The sequence below is a fragment of the Theropithecus gelada genome, chromosome 16 (genome assembly GCF_003255815.1).
Source record: "Theropithecus gelada isolate Dixy chromosome 16, Tgel_1.0, whole genome shotgun sequence".
Taxonomy (NCBI): domain Eukaryota; kingdom Metazoa; phylum Chordata; class Mammalia; order Primates; family Cercopithecidae; genus Theropithecus; species Theropithecus gelada.
In genome coordinates this window covers 17,917,518-17,940,002 of record NC_037684.1, presented here as the reverse complement: position 1 = coordinate 17,940,002, position 22,485 = coordinate 17,917,518, and the positions used below count along the sequence as shown (strand labels likewise).

The following is a 22,485-nucleotide window of genomic DNA, read 5'->3' as shown; positions in this document are numbered from 1 at the left end:
ATGTCACCTAATTTTCATGAGTATCTGTTTCATCATTTGTAAAATGGGATTAATTTGAGCATCTCTTTAGGATTGCTAGAATAATTGAATGAGAGGCTATATTCAAGTGTCCAGCACTTGCCAGGTATTTAATCAATAGCAGCAAAATGTGTCTGTGGCTATGTTTTCAAAAGTGCCTATATTTAAGTATGCTGTAAGCGAAGTCAGTGGAGAGAAGTCCATCTGAAATATATGCCACCTCCCTCTGCAGTTTCTGAGCTTGAATATGAAGATATAAAGTTTGCACAGTTTTGTTGCTGTATTTTTTCTGGTATTTTTGCTTTTTCTGAATTGTCCTTTCTTTCCCTCTCTAGTTTTCATGTATTACTTTGATAACCCGGGTGGCCAAATTCCGTCCTGGCTCATTAACTGGGCTGCCAAGGTGAGATCCCAGGAGGCGGGGCAGGCGGGAGGGATGGGGGAGTGTGTTTGACAAATGTTGACTTAGCCCTTGGGGCTGTCAGGCTGAAGAGACACATTGTCTCAGGCGTAATGAGGCTCTTTGTGAAGAGTTTGGTTGAGTGACTCTGGTTAGGGCTGGGGGTTGCCAACATCCAAGACGGAGGCTGGGACAAAAGACAAAGAATTGTCAGCTTGGAATGCCAGCTTCTCCCTGCTTGTGCCCCAAGACCCCGCCAGCATCACTCGCTGGAACCTCTGGACAATAGTCTGCTCCTGGTAGGAGCAATAGTGCCTTTGGAGCCTATATTCCTCAGCTTATTGGGGAATAAGACAGACTGACCTGGCTTGGAGACAACCAGATGTGTCCAAGCCTGAGGGAAGCTTCCACTTTTGTTGTTTTTGCCTTTTTTTTTTTTCTATAAGGGAGGGAACTGCAGTGGTAGTTTGTATCACTAGAGACCGCCCAGGAGCCTGGCATTATGGGGACCACCAGCCTGCTTTGCATGAGATCTACTACTTGAGAGGTCAACAGATTCCTTGGAAGAGTGAAAAAGCACATCAACTTTGGAGTCAAACAGATGCAATTTTGAATCCTGGCTCTGCTACTGACTGTCTTGTTGTATTTAAGGAAGCCATGCATTTCTTCCTTTTTACAAAAGAAGATAGATGTCCTCTACTGCATAGAAGGGGAGTAAATAAGACAATATTCAGGAGAAGTCTTGCCCAATGCTCAACATGAACTAAATAATCATATATCCTACTCCTTGATCCCCAATCCTTACCATTTTCTAATTCAGTAAGGCAAGTCCTTCCTCTCATTTCTTTGGAAGAATGTAACAATCCAGCCCAACCCCATTTCTTGTGTTTTCTTTTTTCAAGAAACACTGTTTCAGAAACATCTTTGCTTTTTCCTAGAGAAAGCTAACATATAAGGCCTTTTTGCAACAGAAGTTCCTGTTGACTGGTGTTCCTTTTGTCCTGGGTCCTACTTTTTGTCATCATCTGCAACAACATTCTGTTGAAATCCAGTTACGGAGCCTATTCATTTTTGTTAGCCCTAAAGCCAACATTGTTTACCTTCTGCCACATCCCAAAGAATCAAGAGTAACCACTGTGAAGATACAGAAATGACAGTCTCATTTCCTTTGCAGAATGGAGTTCCTAACTTCTTGAAAGACATGGCAAGAGCCTGTCAGAACTACCTCAAGAACACCTAAGAAAGAGAATTGGGAACATTGCATCCATGGGATGATGTCTCTGGAAGTGCCACCACCCACCGCTGCTCAGCCTTCCCCTGCTGTTTCCATCTTCGGAGGCCTACACACTCTACCACGTCCCTTCTAAGCATGTTCGCCTGACATCCAGCTCACTCGCCTGCTTCCTTTCTCACTCCCCACATCTTGGGGTGGGCTGCCTTCTTCTGCAATTCAATATGGGGCAGACTAGGGAAACCTTTGCTTGCTTACTATTAGGAGGGGAAGTCTTCAGTAGGGAACACAGTCATTCCATTGTGCAATTTTATGGGGATGGGTAGGCAGAGGGACACAACACAATTTAAGAATGACTGTTTGGGCAGGCTGGTTCTTTTGCAGCTTGTGATTTGTTCCAACTTGGGAGAGGCTGCTGGAAGTGGCATTCTGTTCAGAGCTGACTTTCGGTGCACCCAAACTGGACAACATGTGCCAGTGGCTATTTGCCTTATGCCCTGTGGAGCTGATTAGGCTGGGATTTGAGGTGATAATCCAGTAAGTCGTTCCTCATTCCTACTTGTGGAGGATCAGTAGCTATTATGATGCCAGACCATTTGGAGAAGTATCACAGGTCTGAGGGGGACACATAATATGACAACCACATTTTTCGTCATCATCCATGTCTGGTTTTTTTCTCTTTTCCATATGTCACTGGGGAAAGGCTGCCTGTACCTCTCAAGCTTTGGATTTTACTGGAAACTGAGGCATCAAGATGGCTGTGGCAGCTAGCAAAAGCAAAGATGCTTTGTGCATAGCCTTGTGAAAAAGTGTCTTTCTATGCAATAAGATGAATTTTCCTTCCAGAGTATTTAGAAATGTAGAAGGGATAACAGTTCACAGCCAGGTAAAATTTAACTGGTGGCTTAAAGACTCTGCATCTTTTTCTCAGGAATTCTGCCTAAGTTATCTGCCTTTTCTACCACCAAAAAGACTTTTAGTTTTCTATGGTTTCTCCTGAATTTTGGTAGGGTAAGGTATTTCTATAGTCAAAGGCACAGCCTTGATGATCTCAGGGAAAAATTTTAATCACTGTGTATAATGATACTAAACCTTGATTAATAACAGAGAAATTCAGGATGTAAAGCCATAGAATGGGATTTACGAACGTGGGATACCTCAGACTGTTTGTTTTCTTTCTGGGAAGAAAAATGTGTTCTATAATGAATAAATATAGAGTGATTTTTACTTGTCCTGTGTACCACTTCCTTCCTACCTTCTTCCTTTTGTGAGAATGCATCAGTTAGATCTCCTTTATCTACAAGTGATATTCAGCCTAATTTGTAGACTTGAACATAAAACGTAATTTTGGGCTTACTTATATGCAAGGTCAGGTGTAGGTAACCTCAGGTAGGGATCAATACAGGTGCTCAAACTGAGATGAGAATTCAGATCTTTTAGTATTGGTCTGCATTTGCTGGTAGCATTGTCGCTAACAGCAATAGGTAGGTTTGCGTCTTCCTAGGCTCATGCCAAGCAAAACAAAAAAGACAATGTTTCTTTCTAGTAGGACCTGCACTATTCCGTAATTTAGAGCCCCTCTAAAACATTTGCTTATCTATGTCCTGCTCATTATGGTCATCTGGATAGAATTATACAAGTAAGTGAATGCCTCATAAAATTATCATTAAAATATCATCATCAGTAATGTAGCTGGAATCTATTTTAGATAAACTCCATCTGAATGCCTCCTGTTAATAGAAGTCAAGTCGAAATCTTATGAATAGATTCTTTTAAATAAAAGCACTGAGATTATAGTCACTGAAACAGAATTGGCATGAAATGGTGTCATGTAAACCATTTCTTTAAATAACATTAAATAATTTGCTAAGAACTCTGAAAATACTAAGAATGCTGAGTTTCTAGGTAAGGTACTTATTTTAAAAGGTCACAGCATTTGCTGTAATGAATGGAGTTATGACTTCTTAGCATTTTTACTTGCTAATTTGGAGTAGTGGACAGTCCTCGCAAGCTGAGGTTATGTAGGAAACTGAAAACTCTTGAGCTACAGTAAATGCCAAAGGTAAAAAAAAAAAAAAAAAAAAAAAAAAAAGGATAACTGTTGGTTTAGGCCTTTACTTAGAGGGGTTTGCACCTGAGTTCTAAGGGTATGTTTTTCTGCAGCAGCTGGATGTATCACTTGGAATTTGTAAGTTATGTTGTCATTCCTCTAGGACTTTGTTCTGCTTATTTTCCCCATATCTGTCTTTCCAAGTAGACAATAAGCATTTGTAGATAGCAGTTATTTCACTTTGATTACTGGTCCTTGGGGTAGTATATAGTAGGCACTCGAATGGTGACTCAATGAGTGAATGAATGATTTAGAGAAGATTGACCAAATGGCATGAACCTGGAAGACTAAATCCATTCGGATATAGAGGCTCAATCCCCATGGATTCAAGCCACATTTTTCCCCAAGTCAGCGTTTTGTCGGGTGCTGGGTCGGGGGGCGGTTTCTAGATTTCTCTGGTTCCCATTGGTCCTTCCTTGAAAGTACCAAGGTCCTCTCTCTGTTAAGTGGTGGGCTTTGCTGGTGTGGCTATGGGTTGTATTTCAATGTTACAGAAATGGCACAGTTTGAATTGAGTCCGGCTGAGATGAGTCAGGATTCCAGTTGAAATTGAATGGCAAAAGTAGCACTATTGTTGGTGCTAAATTTTTTCCACAGGCAAATTATTCACACTGCATAACAATTCCAAGTTAATGACCACCTTGGAACCGAGGAGTTCCAGCGGAGGGTCACTTCCCTTGAAAATGTTCCTATGTCACAGCGAGAGTCCTGGCCTGACTCCCTGGCTGAGATTCCTCACCCAGAATCCACATCTATAATGCCTGCCCTTCCAACCTCCCACTTCCTAGCTGGACTTGCAAGAGATGAGGCAGGAAGAGCCTCATTCAGTTCTCACATTTCTAGTAGCACCACCCAGTCAGCCCAGAGAATTATCTTTAAATGCATCGAGACATTTTAGTTCTTTAACAGATGCTTCTCAAGAGGCTGGAGTCCATCAGCATTGGGATAGGCATGGCGTTTGTGGGATGAATGAGAAAGATATGGTGTCTGCCCCTAAGGCGTTTATGGTCTAATGGAAACTCAGTGAACAAACTGCTGAAGGATGATAAGTGCTCAGAAAAGGAAAATAAAAGGTGCTGTTAAAAAAAATGCACTAACCAAGTTTGAGGAGCAGAGGAGAACATGTTGGAATTGTGGCTGGGTGAAGGTTGCAGCAGAAAGCTGTTCATGACAGAAGAACCATTTGCACAAAACCTCTAAGGAGGAAGGACTCAGCAGGAGAGTCAGTCACATCTGAAGAATGACAGAAGGCCGGTGTGACTGGGGCGCTGACATGAAGGAGAGGCATCTTGGATGTGGCTGGAAAAGTAGACAGTTAGTCCATGGAGGGTCCTGAGAGCAACAACAAGGATTTGGGACTTTATCCCAAGAGTCCCAATAAGCTTTGAAAGATTTTAGATTGACGAGTGACCTGAAAATATGTATTATGCTTAACACCACTTATTTTTCTCCATGATTCCCCAGCATCTCTGACAGCCTCTCCGGTAGCATTGTGTGGGGCTACCCAAGGTGTTTTAAGCCCTATTACTTTGAATCCTCTCCATTGTCAGACAGCATGAAGAGTAGCCCATACTTAAATCCAGTTTCCAAAGTGGAACATCAGCTTCTGAAGTTTAACTGAAAAACAAAAGGCTGGAGGGAGGGGATCACCTATGCACATCCCTTCTGTCTCTCCTGGCCCATGTTGGGGTGCAGCATACCCTCCCACACATCTGCACTATGCAGCCTATCAGAGCAGAGCCATTTAAGGGGCCAGAAGTGGGAGAGAAAAAAATGAAAGGCAAAAAAGTATAAGCAGGTCCACTTTCCCCAAGTTCCTTTGTTAATATTCATCCTTAACTACAAGGAAAAACTTTTTTTTTTTTTTTTCCGCTTGAGAAGACAGAAGCATAACATATTGTTTGTTTAGGTTGCAGAGTTTAGAACCAATAAAATGGGAGGACTTCAGAAAAATTATTTACATTGCTCATCTATTTATATATGTGTATACACATCCAATGTGTGTCTCTTTGGATACACATCATAGATACTGCGTTTCATAAGATATAATAATGGAACAACAATTAAATAGTACACTATGTAAGTGACTTTCTAAGTTTCCTGGGTGGTATGCCAGGCCCATTGCCAGGCAGTGGAGTACATAAAGGTGGGATGCAATGACTTTAGAATTAGTAGACAACAGATCCTGTAGGACAATGAGTTGGCTACAGGCTCTTAAAGTATTACATTTTCCTTCCATCCGATGGCGGTCACATCCTTTCTGATTATTACAAACACTTGTGCACATATTCCATGTCCTCTGCAGACTGCTATAATTCCTGAATGGAAGAATCCGCCCCACATTCATGTAGTCCACTGCTTAGCATGGACCTGACATAACATGTAGAAAACTTGGAGTCACTCAAGTAGCATACTGCTTACTTGTTTTATTATTGTATCTTATGATTCCAAAGTCAGTGCATTTTAGTTGAGTGCACAGCCACCCAGCCACCCCTGCAGTAAAGTGCGGCCATGGGATTTAATTCTGGTCAATATATGAGCATAAATAATATGTGCCACTTCCAGCTCAGGATCTCAGAAGGGAAAGGTATGAACTCAGCTTGTTCTTACCCCTTTCATCCTGTCTGGGAAATGATAAGAATGGAAACAAATGCCTTGGAATCAAGGATGAAAGCCTAAGATTAAGGATGACAAAATAACCCTGCCTCCCTTGGACTGTTACAAGACAGACAAATAGACTTCTTTCTTATTTAAGCCACAGCATGTGAAAAAAAATAGCAGCTTTGCCTATACCAACTCATGAATAGCTCAAATAGAGTGTCCCTTTGGACCAGGAGATCAGGAACCAGCTCAAATGCCTCCTCATCTACAGACTTTGGATCTCCTGGCCTGTGCCAAACACTTAATAAGTGGTCAGCAAATCTCTCTGACTTGCTCCAGTTTCATTTAATGTGGTCCATAAGTGTTGGCTGTTATTAGCTGTTACTCCCAATTGTACCTCTCTATCTGCCTGCCGCTCTCCTGCCCCACGCTTTGCCTCAGGCTACTCTTTTTGTCTGTGTAGAAATCTTCCCCAAGTTTTGTGAAATGTCTGTCAAAATTGAAAGCTTACTGTAAATCTATTCCCTCTAAGATATTCCTTGGATTTAGAAAAAACCTAATTTATCATGGTGCAGAATACATGAAATCCAGCACCTTCAGATTGGAGCAACCTCTATTAATCATCTTTGATAGACACTGTATTAGTCCAGGCTCTCCAGAGAAACAAAACCATCAGGATATACTGTGTCATGCACCACATCATGATGTTTTGGTCAACCACAGACTGCATTCCAATTCATACCACTAACTAAAAACAAATAAACAAAATAAACTAAAAACCTCAACGATATATATGGCAGTGGTCCCATAAGAATATAATCCTATATTTTTAATGCACCTTTTTGAGATACACTGATCTATACCATTGTGTACTGAATACTGTAGGCAATTAAAACATGTTGTACAGGTTTGTAGCCTAGGAAAACAAACAGGTTACACCATATAGCCTATTTGTGTAGTAGTCTATACCATCTAGAGTTGTGTAAGTATATACTTTGATGTTTGCACGATGACCAAATCACCTGACACATTTCTCAGAATGTATTCCGTTGTTAAACAGCACCTGATTTTGTGTGTGTGTGTGTGTGTGTGTGTGCGCATAGGTGTGGAATTATGGAATTGGCTCATACAATTACGGAGGCTGAGAAGTCACAAAATCTTCAGTTGGCAAGCTGGAGACGCAGGAGACTTCATGATTTAGTTCCAGTCCAAAAGCTGGCAAGCTAGAAGCTCAAATAAATGATGTTTCAGTTCAAGTCTGAAGACCAGAAACACCAGTATCTCAGCTCAAAGCAGTCAGGCAGGAGGCATTCCCCCTTCCTCAGAAGAGGGTCAGCCTTTTTGTTTGATTCAGGCTTTCAACTGATTGGATGAGAACCTCCTATGTTAGGGAGAGCCATCGGCTACTTAATTCAAATATTAATCTTAAACACCCCTACAGTCACACTCAGAATAATGTTTTACCAAATATCTGGACAGCCCATAGCCTACTCAAGTTGACACATAAAATTAAACACTATATTTGGTGAGAGCCCAGTGTTCTCAGATGAGGAAAAAGATTTCACATTATGAAGCTTTTATTGTGTGCTGGGCACTAGATCGGATGCTTTACTTACAGCTTAGTCTTTGGTGAGATAGGAAATACTATTTCCAACTTACTGATCATGAATATAGGCTCAGAGAGGCTAAATAATGTGCCTAAGGTAACTCAGCTAGTTAGGTGAGAGACTGGGAACTCAAAGCTAGGCTTCTTTGATCCTAGATCCCGTGCTTCCACATTCCTCCTCACATTCCAACCCTTTTAATTTTCCTTCTGGGTACAATGACTGATGCCAAGCTTGTTTTTGCATCAGTCATTGTACCAGTTGTGCTCCCTGCCCAGAGTGCCCTGCTCCCTGATCCACACAAGCCTGAAATCTTTAAACCATGCAAGTCATTGTTTAAATGTCACCTCCTCTGAGAGGTTTTGCAGAAGTCATTCCCTATTTCATTACCTTGTCTGCATAGTATGTAATACTTTCTATTAAATGTATTTATTTTCTGTTCATTTATTTCGGCTCCAAAAGGGTATAGAACTTTGTCTTATTCCCAAATTATATACTCAATACATAGGGCACAAATATATTCTAAATTATCTGCTGAAGGAATAAATGAATCAATGGTGGGGCAACAACCTCAAAGCTCCAGGATCTCAATTTGACCAATAATGCCTGAAAGATAGGTCCAAAAACATGTATTCTTAATCTTGTGTTCCACCTAATTTTTACCAAAGAGGGAACATTGAGGACAAATCAGTTTTTACTTTTTTTTTTTTTAAGCTAGAATTGCTTTGTTTTCCAGGGTTTTGTTCTTTATTAACTTTTTTGATTTTTTCATTCTGATTTAACACCTTTGGAGAGCTCCTACTAGCCCCCTAAAAGTCTACTCATCAGAATGATATTACTGATGTAACTGGGAGAAGGGAGAGAGGCTGGCGGCAAAACAGGGCTAGAAGAGATCTTTTCATTTGCAGGCCAGAATCCTGAAAGAAGAAAACCTGTATCCCCCAGGGACAGATATGGGGAGGGGGCTGTGAGTGGAGGGACAGTAGGCAGAATTCATTTTCTCTTATCTATTTTATCTAATTCCTCTCTAGTGGTTCATAAACTGAGAAAAAGTCAATAGAAACCAATCAGGACAAAAACAGCACTTAGAACTCAATGCAGGGCATACAGCAACTTTTGTTATATGTCAAACAGCTTATGAGGGGCTGGATCTGCTTTTAAGTGGTCATGGATTCTGCTTACCAGCGAATGTGGTGTTTCATTTTCCCAAGGGAGAGTGAATGATATTCTTCATGAGAAGCCTACATTTTAGGCCTGGTGTTGAATACTTACTGGACTGCTGAAAGCTTCCAAGTAGGAGTTCGCCCTTCACTACACAGTTTGGCTCATGTTCCCATTTCGGCTACTTTAAGCTGTTGTAAACAGCATTCGTTTTCCATTACAAGCTAGGAAATGTGACTTCAGCGACGGTGCCGAGTCCCTGGAGAGCGCCTGCCAGGGAGGCCGTTTCCTCACCTCTCATTTTAGTTTGTAACTTGATGGCGAGGTTGAGTAATCGCTGAAGCTCCATGTCTTCCCATCCTATTCTGTTCCACTAACTTATAAAACAGCCAGTGACCCGCTTGAGGACTAGCGGATCAACCAGATGTTTCCTGAGCAAAGACAGCATGCGTTTCCCCTTGCACATCATCTTGTGAGAGGGGAGGGCTGGCGGTGCACTCACCCAGTCTGACATCATTGGGCGAGGTGGCCTGGGGGAGAATTTCAAAGCAGAGCAGCTTGGCCAGGGAAGAGCTCAGCTGGCAGCTGTGTGCTGGGATTAACTGACCCAGATAACTAGGGAGAAGGAATTGGCAATCTAAGTGTTTGTTCTCCAGCAGGAAGTAGACGGCCTCCTTTCCACTCCCTAAATATCTATGGCTGTAGGAGACCTTCCCCCCGATGGCTCCACATACACAGTCGGGATTGCGTCCACCATATTTCTTCCTATCCCAACTTTTTATTTTCTCTGGCTTTTGCGTAGCGTTGACGTGACACAAGCTCAACAGATTGCAGTGTAATAATAATAACAACTATAATAATAATATCAATGAATTATTCTTCCCCCAAACAACATAGAGGAGCTCAAATTCTAAACAATCTGATTTCAAATAATCTCCTTAGAGATCACTAGCTTGTCAGAGTTGGGGTATTAAGAGCCAGTAAAATAAAATATTTTTCATAATACAGGGAACAGTTGACATGTAATTGTCATCTTCCCCATGGAAAGGTCATTAAAAATAAGACAAAAAGTAAATACAATATACCGTTTACCATCACTATGATTTCATAAAAGAAAGGTTTAACTTCTGCTCTAATGCATCCAAAGTCTTCTCTTTATACCTATAATCAAATTCAAACTACTCAGACCTAAAAAATTCCATATGACCTAGGATTGGGCCCATGCCTGCTCTTCAAGCTCCACTTCCTCCTTGAGTTATTCCTCTCTAGCCTTTTCTCTGTTCCTCAAACATACCGTGGTCTTTGCATTTACTGTCCCCAACATCTAGAGTGCTCTTCCCCACATCTGTATATAGCACACTGCCTGTGGTAGGCAGTTTTCTGACACAGCTCGCAATGATCACCATGTCTCGATACTCACTTCTTTGTGTAGTGCCTTCCTCTGTATGTGGGGTGGACCTGGTGACTTGCCTCTAAAGAATAGAGTAGAGCAAGAGTGATGGGATGTCACATCCAAGATTAAATTGTAAAAGACTGTGCCTTCGTCCATTCTTGCTCACTTTCTCTCTCTGCATTCTCTCACTTGTTTTCTCTCATGAAGCAAGTTGCTAAATATGAGTACCCTATGGAAGGTCAATGTGACAAGGCCGCTGACCAAGAGCCAACCAGGAGCTGAGAGGCTCAGTTCAGCAGTTTGGGAGGAACTAAATCCTGCCAACAACCTCCTGAGTGAGATTAGAAGAAGATCCTTCTCAATAGAGCTTGGCAATGACTGCAGCTTCAGAAGACATCTTGACTGCTGCCTTGTGAGACAGGCTGAGCCAGAGGACTTAGCTAAGCCAAGTACAGGCTCTAGACACACTGAAACTGCAAGATAATAGATACTGTTTTAAGCCAGTGAGATCTATGTAGTGATAGATAACTGAAGCAATGCCTCATTTATTTAGATCCTTGCTCAAATGTTTTCCTCTCTAAAGTAGTCTCTAACACAAACCAAACCAAACAAAATGATCACACATTATTCTCTCACACCTTACCCATCTTGTTTTTCTTCATAGCAATTTTCCACTACCTACATTTATATCATAGATTCATTTGTTAGCTATCTCCCCTATTAGAATGAAAATTCAGTGAACAAAGTATCTGTCCTTTTGCTGGTGAACAAGATGGACATGCATTTGCCCTGATGATGCTTAAGTTTATTTGACAAATATTGATTATAGGGCTACTTTGTGCCAGGCTCCATAATTACAGGTTATTTCTTCCTGGTTCTGTGGTATCCAGGCTAATTAATTTTAGTAGATTGGCTCAGCTGTTTTGTTTTAAATTTAGCTAAGCTGCTCTTTGATAATGCACCTTTCTGTATCTTTCACTGAGTGTTTGATTAATATGCCATATGTGGGCTGGGCACGGTGGCTCATGCCTATAATCCCAGCACTTTGGGGGCCCAGGCGGGCAGATCACTTGAGGCCAAGAGTTCAAGACCAGACTGGCCAACATAGCAAAACCCCTTCTCTACCAAAAAATACAAAAATTAGCAAGGCATGGTGGCACAGGCCTGTAGTCCCAGCTACTCGGGAGGCCGAGCCATGAGAGTAACTTGAACCTGGGAGGTAGTGGAGGTTGCAGTGAGCCAAGATCGCCACTGGACTCCAGCCTAAGCTACAGAGCAAGACTCTGTCTCAAAAATAAAATAAAATAAAATAAAATAAAATAAAATAAAATAAAATAAAATCGCCATGTGTGATAGAGTCAAGAGTAGAGCTTGTGTATACTCTGTTGAAGTCCATCTTTGGATGAACATAATTATTTGAAAAGTTCTCACTTTATGCTATGCTGACATCTGCCTGTTACTTTCATCTACTGCCCTGAGGTTTACTCTCAGAAATAATATAGAAAGTGTGTATTCTCTTTCTCAAATCCAGTTAAAATTGCTCTGTTAACTCTATCTCTTTGGGTATAAGTTCTGTTTATCAAGTTTATTGCCTCTTTTGTGCAATAGGTTTTTCTTGGATGTTTAGTGTTTCTTCATTTTGTGGTCATTTTGTGCAGTTAAGATTGCAAGTTTAACTTTCTGTTTATTTGAGAGCAGATCTGAGAGCTATCACTGTGGCTCCCTCTCCACCGTTTCCAATGGGAGCAGTGGGGCTCCTGGCACCATCAGCCATGCTTCCAGGGATGGGATCCTGCATCACTCGCACCTCGGAATTGCCCCATCTTTCTGTCTCAAGCTCTTACATTCATGAGAGAATACCTCTCAAAGCAGATTCTATGTGTGCTTGTGCATATGCATGTGTGAGCATGTGTGTGTGTGTGTGTGGTAGACTGGTTAGTTAACCTGGCTACCTTACTGCTCTCATCAGAGACCCCAGAGCTAGACTACCTCTGAACATGGATCATCTTCTTTGTTTTTCTCATCTTTAACAGCTGCACTTTCCACCAATGTCCTAAGCTATAGCTTTTTCTGCAATTTTATCTCATGCGTTTTCTGCTTGTTTCTGGACCACAAAATGTAACAACTCTTAGGTTCCAATCCTTGTGTTTTAATTCTTATGAATGTATTTATACATGCATTTCTGTGTGTAGAGTCATATTTTATATTTTAAGTATATAAAATATGAATATATATATGTGTGTGTGTGTGTATATATATATATATACACTTTTTTTTTTTTTTTTTTGAGATGGAATCTTGCTCTGCCGCCCAGGCTGGAGTGCGGTGGCATGGAATTGTCTCACTGCAACCTTTGCCTCCTGGGTTCAAGCAATTCTCCCTGCCTCAGCCTCCTGAGTAGCTGGGATTACAGGCGCACGCCACCACACCCAGCTAATTTTTGTATTTTTAGTAGATACTGGGTTTCACCATGTTTTCCAGGCTGGCCTCGAGCTCCTGACCTCAAGCGATCCACTGGCCTCAGCTTCCCAAAGTGCTGGGATTACAGGCATGAGCCAGCATGCCCGGCCGTGAATTTATTTCTATTTTATATCCATATGTGTATGTGTATATAGGTCATTTTGAAGATGGTGTATCTACCATCTTGAAGCCATTACCTCCACTGCCTTTTCAATCGGTTAGCACTTCAAATATTTAAAGATAATTATCACTTTCTCTATTGTTGTTTCCTCCTCAGTCTAAACATCCCCAGTTCCTTTAATGATCATAATCTGCAATAATTTTCTGACCCCTTATCCCCTAAAATTCCTTTCTCTATTCCTCTTGACACGTAGCATTTATTCAACAGCACTGTCATATAATATGGCTCTCAGAGTTGAGAGGGACACTCAGAGTACAGTGGGACTGTTACTGCTTGTACTCTCTATTTTTCTATCAATGCTGTCTAAGTCTGGTTTATCTTTTTAAAACCACATATTTATACTACTGACTTGTAATAACCAATTTCCTTTCTACCTCTCTTCCGAATTTTATATATGTAAAGTCTGCCAAGCAACAGGTTCCTTATTCTGTACTTGTGAAATTGCTTACCAACCAAAACGAAGGACTTCACACTAGTTCTTAGTGACTTTTACCATGCCAGCTTTAACCTCTCCACATCTTTTTGTAATGTGTGTCAGAATATGCAGCAAGACAAGCTTCAGTTTATTCTTGTCTTTAACAGACTGACAACCCTCTGATATATTGATCTCTGGTGAATTGTGGTTCCTTCCATCTATGGTACACCTTCTCCTATATTACTAACTGATTAGAGAGCATATTATTAGCTTCTTTAGCCAAACCCCATTTCTACTTGTGGGGATTATGTTATTTATTTACTCAACGAAGATTTATCAAGGGCTAATTCTGTGCCAGGAACCAAGTTGAGCATTGGCTATACAGAGATAAATAAACATCATCTTTGACCTCATGTAACTTATGATCCAGTGTTTACATATTTATAATTATGTATAGACTTATTATGCTTATGATTGTTAGTCAAAATTTTGCTGAAAAAATTACCAATCTGGATAAAGCAAATATAGCACAATGTTCATTATTGAATTAAGGTGATGGAGTATCCAGGTGTTCACTGTATGAGTCTGTCAACTTTTCTGTATATTTCAAAATGTTCATGCTAAAATGTTGGGGGGAAATTTGCCTGTCCCTCATAAGCTATATTTCTTTTATAGTCCTCAGCTATGGAATGGTACATGTGTTTCTTTTAAACTCTTTGGATTGTTTACTTGCTTTTTATGAACTTCAGGATACCCTCACCTTTTTCTCCCAGGATTCCTGGAAGAAACTGTGACATAATAAAAAGAATACTGACATTGGAGATGAGCTAGGACTCAGATTTTGAATCTGGCACCTACTGGCTTTCTGCCTCTGGATAAGTCATTTAATTCTTTGAGCCTCAATTTTGCTTATTCCTAAAATGGAGTAATTATATTCACACTTTGTTGTGAAAATTAAGTAAAATTATGTATGTAATCACTTGGCATATTTAAAATGCACCCTTCCCCACTTCCATGACTTTATCCATCTATCTACCTCACACATAACCATTATTTCCTGCCTTACAAATCAGAATTAAGTGGTTAGTACCCATTTATGCTTTTTTCTTTCCTCTTTGAAAACTAAAATTCTCAGTAACTCAGATCCTTAATGCGTTATTGGATACTTTTGTTTAGCAAATATGGTGTCAGAAGATATGAATTAATCCATAACCTTCAAGTTTCCTTTTTGTTCAGATATGGAATTAATGTTAGGAAAGTACCATTAATATCCTGACTAAGTGATCTGTAATTGCTGTTAAGTTGTAAATGCTTTATTGCCAATTCCTGTCATGATTTAGTAGGTTTATGTTGTCTGTGTCCTAATTGCTGTGTCTGCAACATGTTATCTCCTTCCTTCTATTTTTGCAACAAACCCTGTGCCTCCTTTGAGAATAAGTTCAATGCTCTGTCCTCCTGTGAAGGCTTCCTAAATCCCTTCCTTCAGGTCTTACTCAAAATATTCTCACTGCACCGTGTTATGTCTTAAAATATCTCACACAACTTACCACTAGATGGTAAGAACTGTGTGGCCAGAAAAAAGAACTTTTTCCGCTTTCTATCCCTAGTGTATGGGACTAGAAGCAGCCAGTAGGTACTTCTCAGAGATAATTCGTGGATGCCTGGGGAGGTGAGTGATTAGAGTTCATTATCCCTGGGCCTCAGTTTCTTCCTCCAGGAAATAAGATAGGTCACCTGACTTCAAAAGCCTACGTAAGTAAGCAGTGAAATTTTATGATTCTTGGCCTTTCTATTATGTGACTCACTCAAATGCAGCATCCCATTTTCATTTCAAGTATTTGTCTTAATGTCAGAGCTTTATGTATAGATCTGGAGGTTCTTAATTTTTAAGCAATAGGGATGGATGCTCATACATTCCCTCTCTGACTCTTTGCTCTGATTTGCTCAGTGGCTTTGCACCAAGGGTATGGATGAGTTCCCCAACATGTCCTAGTTCCCCAACATATACTCCAGTCCAAACAAACAAAAATGCATCTCGCCATGCCCTTCAACCTCACCCTGCCATCCCCTCCATTTTGCAGATCACCTGTTTTAGAATATCTCTTCTGTCCTGTGTCCTAACTCTCTGAAGAAGGCCGAGTGGATTCACATATCCTGGAGTCTGGTGGGTGTCTAGATTAATATTAAGATGATGAGTCTTAGACCGTTTTATCCTTCATCGTCTGCTGAGTTTGAGTTGCTGGAAGATATTTAATTCTAACCTTCTATGATATTTGTGAGCTCATCTGATTATTCTGGACAGTCAGAAACACTTGGGGAGGATGAGGGGGCTTGTTAGGGAGGTGCAGGACCTCACATTTTCACCCCTGTTTCCTAACACTTTAAATTCCAACAATGCTGAACATACTTAATGTTCCAAATTTTCTACACTCTCACTCACCCCATTTCCCTCCACTTAACACACTCTTCAAATCTTCTCTACCTTTTTTGCCTGATAAAGCTTATTCTTCATCTGAGGCTCAGTTGAAAACTGCTTCCTACAGAGAGAATTTTCTGATTCTCCTACTATAACTTTTACTAAACTGTTTGGTGATTGTCTAATTATTTACGTGATTTCTTCACTTAATGGATGCCATCGTTCTTGTTCATTATTGTAGTCCTAAAGCTTGACACAGTACCTGAAACACGAGAGTTGCTTAACTTGTCTCTATTGAATAAATTAATGAAGGTGGTAGTCCCTGCTGCCATTAAAGAAATTAAAATACCATAGAATGCACAAGATAAGCACACAAATAACCAGTATATTGATGCTTCTCATTTTACAACTCCCAAGGATCCTGTGGAGATAGCATTGTTTCTACCATTTTGCAGAAAGGAAAATGTAGCCTTAGAAGTTATATCAATTATCAAGTTATTCTACAGCCAGAAAGTGGCGGAATTGAATTTGAATGCCAGCCTTCACAGTGGAAGTTAAGTGTTCTCTCCATAATACTGCAACAATATGTAACAACTGTTGCAAAATTGGTACAAAAGTTGGCTGCATTGCAGAAATGAGAGAGTTCACTCCTAGATGACATTTAAGCTTAGATCTGAAAGACAATGACTTGTTTTAAAAAATATTTTCAATTGCCAGAGCAAAACCAACCTCCTTTTTTGCATTATAATAAATTAAACCAATACAACCATATTTAATGTAAGAAGTGAAAGCTTATTCCCCTCTTGCTCTAATTACATTCCCAAGACATAACCATCATAAAGCCTATCTATATACGTGATATGACAGTTTTATGTTATTTAAATGAAATCATACTATAAATGCCCAACAGTCGTCTTCTTCTTCTTCTTTTTTTAAGTCAGTACAACTTGGACAACCTTCTATGGAGTATATTTATATCTACCTCCTGATTTTTAGCTGCTACATTTCATTCCTTTGTAGGAATGCTGTATAATTTGTTTAACCAGTCTCTTATTATGGGCCTTTCGGTGTTTTTTTTGTTTGTTTGTTTGTTTTTTTTTATCCCTTGTAAATAATTCTGTAAGAATTCTCCTTGTATATATGTCTCTGAGTCCTCATTAAAGATTTTCTGTCCATCAATTCCTAAAATAGGATTTCTTAAATTATGGGTTATATGCAATTTAAATTATAAAAGAAACAGAGAATTGCACAGAATGTGAAAAAGTTGAAATTAGAGGGCAAAAACATTCAAGGTGGAACAAGTCACATAAATAAAGGCACCTAAAAGCATAAGTCACATTCTTTTATTTTTCCCAAGAAGTTTCCGCATTTTGACCCTTTGTGTGAGCTCTAATGACAAATTCCAGCTCCTGCCAAGAGACCACAAGCTATTTGTCAGTTTGTCTTTTTATTCTCCTTCTTGTCCCTTCAGTGATGAAGTCCCCAGAGGTTAAACACTCTCATTATTAATCTTACCACAAGAATCCCAGAAAACCAATGTTTGCTGCCCTTTGGTTCTTTATTTTAATGACTCCTCACCACACACAGACCCCTTATTGTGCTATTCACAACTTTCCAGATGAAACCAAAGGCTTGATTCAACTGTAGTCAAAGAAAATGAATTCTCCCCAATTCCACACACATACACACACTAACCCTCCTCTTTTCACCAGTGCCCAAAACTTAAAATTGAATGAACATGACATGAGATGTTTCTAAAGAGCTATCCCCCTGCCATCAGTTTTATTAAAGGCATAAATGTGCAGTCGCATTTAATGGTGTTTATTTTGAAACATGTGATGTTTACCCTTGAAAGCCTATTATGCATCTCTCACCTTACAGTGAACAAAAGGGCATTGTAACTTCATGTAGTCTGACTGCTTGCTTAAATTTAGGTCTGCACTCAAATGAGAAAAATACTTGAGTATCAGTCATCTTGGAATCCAAGGGACTTATTCATAGAGCATGTGGGGCTCTATTCATAAATGATTTATGTCTTTGCATAAAGGGGAGTGGGGGTTGTGTGTGTTGCCCAGAGAACCATCGTCTGCCTTTCCTGGGTAATTTATACAAGATCAATATTTATCAAGGTGAGCCAAGAATTGTGCCGTAACTCTCCGAGAGCCAAATACTTCATTTACAGTTCCTTCACCCATGGAAGGGAGCGTGACAGATTGAAATGTTTGCATAAAAGCTACTTAAAGAGGTTCTCACTTGGTTCCTGTTACTTTAAATGCAGGGTGATGCCTTGCAAGAAATTGCAGATTTCTCTCATAGATGTTGTTCATTGACTAACACATAGTAGATATTTAAAAATGTATTTGTTGAATTAATGACTAAAGGGAAATAAACAATCATAATAGAAATATTACTATTCCCAAAGAGAAAGAATGATTGCCCACTTTGTTTATTCTGTTAGTAAATATTAATTGAGCATCCATTAGGCATTTTGCATTGAATAAAGTCACAATTATTACCTGGAATGATCCCTATACATATGTGTGAACACTTTAAAACATGTTAATGAAATATATGCTCTATTAAAGGTTCAAAAAAGTGTTCTAGTAATAGAGATAAAGGATCAACTAATTCTGCATGGAGGCCTCTAGGAAAGGATAAGTGTTCTAGTAATAGAGATAAAGGATCAACTAATTCTGCATAGAGGCGTCTAGGAAAGGATAAGTGTAAGTAGGAGTTAAACAAAAAGTGAATGAGGAGGGGGATTTTTGGGAGAAGTAATAGTATGAATTAAGGAAGCATGAAAGACCTTTGAATTGCAGGAATGGGATAGGTGTGTTGCCATCAGAGATTGGAGTATTTGTGTCAGTAAAAATAAATAAATCTGAAAGTTTCTATTAGAACTGGATTGTGAAAGGCATAATACACTCAACTAGTGAGCTATTACTTTATTTTGTAAGCAAGAAGAGACTCATAAATTTTTAAACATGAACATTACATGGTTGGATTTCTCATAGGGATATGTCTCTGGTAGCACAGTCTGTACTATTTACCATCTGGTGGAGATGAAAGAGAGGAGATGACAAGTTGGTGTAAATTTGTTTATCTCTGGTAGTGTCTCTTTGGAGTACTGTTTTGAGAAGGATTTTAAAACCGCATCTGGACTCATCGGGAAAGGCTCCAATGCAAAGAAATGATACCTACCATGAGTGTAAGAAGGAAAACAGGGAAAATGTCAGCAGACATAGCTAAACATTTGCCATCCCTGGATTAGCAGGACATTTGGAAGGTCTAGGTGAGACATCATTAGTCTTTAATTAGGACAACCTCAATGTATGAGAGATGATAGGGGTAGGTTTATATATGATTATGATCTCCTGTGCACATATGACTTGAGGAATTATGTGTAGTTTAAAATGGAATAGAGGATGACTTTCTGAAGCTTGCAGTTTAAGATAGATCTTGAGAAAAGCAACCATAATTAATTAAGATAGGGAAAAGTAAATTGATAGTGGTAAAGAGGATAAAAAAGATGATTTCTGTATGATTTTTACACATAATGAGTGTAAAAATGCCACATAGTGTTTGTAGCACGAGTTTGAATCCCAGAGAATGCTCTGAAATGAATATTTAAACCTGGAATTTATCTGAATATAGGCAACATGTCTCGTAGTTCAGGGATAATAATACTGAAGGAGAAGTCCACTGGAACACCAGCATTCAAATAATGGATAGTAGAAAAGGAAGATCCATGCAGATGACTTCACATTTCCAGAAAGAATATTTCCAATTTGAGAAAAACATAAAATTTTACCCTCTACCTTTCATTATCACACACAGAAAAACAAAAGGGATTTCCACTCCTGACTATGATAACTAGCTAGCATCTGATCAGCTATCCTGCAGAGAATAACTGGAAAAGCTAGATTCAATTTTTAAAAATGTGCTTTAAAGTATGGGGAATTTACAAAGAAAGCGATAACTTAAGGGGCTAAAAGGAGAGGTGCAGAGATATGAACCTAATGTTAAGGCTTTATATTACCTCTTGAGATTTTTGTGAATTTATAAGTGAAGGCAAAGGATCCAAGAGAAAGCAGAGCTTATACATTTTCATGGGGCTGTGAAGCAAAATGTGGAATTTAGAACCTGCCAAGGATAAATGCCTGGTAAATACCACAGGATTTCAGTTGGTACCAGGGTTAATACTGGTAAGAGGCAAATGAGGCATGTATGGCACAAAATTTTAGGAGGTACTCACTCATTAAATCATGTGCCCTAGGTGGCTCACTTGCCTCATGTTAGTCCTGACTCACACTGGGATACTTGGAAGGTTGTCTATAACTACGGAAAAACTGGAAATAGATCACCCTTTATAAAGACCAGCTCTAAAAGAGATGGAGTCAGAATTGTGTTGAGAATTGCCTCTAGTATAACTGCCTGAGAGAAACAAAACTGAGTCCTCTCTGGAGGAAGAAAATGTTATCCAGAAACTCAAATTATTGCTACACTTTTTTTGACACAATGCCTTCAATAAAAAATTACCAGGCATGCAAGGATATGAGGTCTAGTTATTAAAAAGCAAAAATAAAACAAGAATAAAAGCAGACAAGAGTGCCAGACTGGTAGGAGATCCAGATATTAAATTTATAAAACATAAACTTTTAAAAAACTGGGATTCGTATGTCCAAAATATTAAATAAAAAGATGGAAAACTTTAGCTGGGAATCAGACTCTATTAAAAAATCAAATGAAATCATAGACCTGAAAAATAAAACTGAAGTTAAGAACTCATTATATGAGCCTAACAGATTAAATACAAGTGAAGTGAGACTTAATGAATGTAAAAATGTCAGTTGGAAATATACAGATAGAATAATAAAAAGAAGAATAGAAAATAGAGAAAAGGGTCTAAGATATATGGGACAACATAAAAATGTCTAAACTATGTGTAACTGCAATCCCATAGGAATGAAGAGGGATAATATAGCAGGAGCAATATTTAAAAAGATAGTGGCTGAAAAGCTTATACAATTGCTGAAGGACATTAGCTACAGATTCAAAAAATGTAACAAACACCAAGCAAAACAAACAAACAAAAATCCTTCCAAAAAACCACAAAGAAACTCACATTAAATTCATCACAGTAATTACTGATGAAATGAAAGAAAATATTAAGGGCAACCAAAGGAAAAAAGATACATTAGCATTAAAGAAAGAATCCTAAAACTTACCGCTAACTTATAAGAAATTATAAAAACCAGGAGACAAGTGAATGACATTTTCAAAATACTGAAAGAATAAAAACCTAGCAGCCTAGACTTCTATACCCAGAAAAATATTCTTCAAAAATATTGGCATAATGAAGACATATTTAGAAAATGCAAACTGAGGGAATTTATTAGCAACAGAGTTATAGTACGTAAAATACTAAAAGAAGATCTTTGCATAGAAGAACAATGATTTCAGATGAAAAAAGAAAAATGCAGAAAATAATGAAGAACAACATAAAGATTACATTTGTGCTTAAATATAAATACGTATTGACTGTATAAAACAACAATAGTAATGTTATATAAGGTTTACAATATATGTGCCATTAAAAAAAGTGGAAATCATAGCACAAAAGACAGCAAGGGTAAATTTTTTAATGTTTTGCATTGTCTTGCAATTAATAAAAATTTATATTTATGTTAAATATTAATAAATAATATATGTTTGAGTCTCAAGGATATATATTAAAGAATTTGTAAAAGTATTAGTAAGCTAATTGTGGGGAAATGCAACAATAAAGAATACTGGATTAATGCAATGGCAGCTAGAGAGGAGAGAAAAAGAACATAGAAATTGATTTAATGCTAAGTATATCAATATCTCTTGAAATGTAAGTGGGTTAGCTATTCAAACAAAGATTTTTAGATGAAAAGAGCAGCGCAACTATATGTTGCTTAAAAGAGACATAATTTAAATGCAAAAAGGTTGAAAGTAAAAATGTACATAAAGATAGCATAACCTTTTTCATCCTTATTGGTTTAAAGTTTGTTTTATCAGAGGTTACAATTGCAACCCCTGATTTTTTTTTCTTGGTAAATATTCCTCCATCCCTTTATTTTGAGCCTATGTGTGTGTTTGCACATGAGATGGGGCTCCTGAATACAGCATACCGATGGGTCTTGACTCTTTATCCAATTTGCCAGTCTGTGTCTTTTAATTGGGGACTTTAGCCTATTTACATTTAAGGTTAAAATTGTTATGTGTGAATTTGATCCTGTCATTATGATGCTAGCTGGTTATTTTGCACATTAGTTGATGCAGTTTCTTCATAGTGTTGATGGTCTTTACAATTTGGTTGTTTTGCAGTGGCTGGTACCAATTTTTCCTTTCCATATTTAATGCTTCCTTTGGGAGCTCTTGTAAAGCAGGCCTGGTGGTGACAAAATCTCTCAGCATTTGCTTGTCTGTAAAGGATTTTATTTCCCCTTCACTTATGAAGCTTAGTTT

At 38.8% G+C, this 22,485-nt stretch overlaps 1 protein-coding gene across 4 annotated transcripts in view; it reads left to right on the top strand.

Annotated features, from left to right (window-relative positions):
• The window catches only part of PCTP (phosphatidylcholine transfer protein), a 67,337-nt gene that overhangs the window by 22,235 nt on the left and 22,617 nt on the right, over positions 1–22,485 (top strand). For 2 of the 4 annotated variants that reach the window (XM_025363611.1, XM_025363609.1), the window contains exons 5-6: positions 354–421; positions 1,593–2,876. In XM_025363611.1, coding sequence (XP_025219396.1) covers positions 354–421; positions 1,593–1,658 — 134 coding nt within the window. In that variant the 3' untranslated portion in view covers positions 1,659–2,876. Of the gene's footprint in view, positions 1–353; positions 422–864; positions 2,877–22,485 lie in introns of those variants that run through there. The other 2 variants (XM_025363612.1, XM_025363610.1) reach the window with 2 other exon arrangements.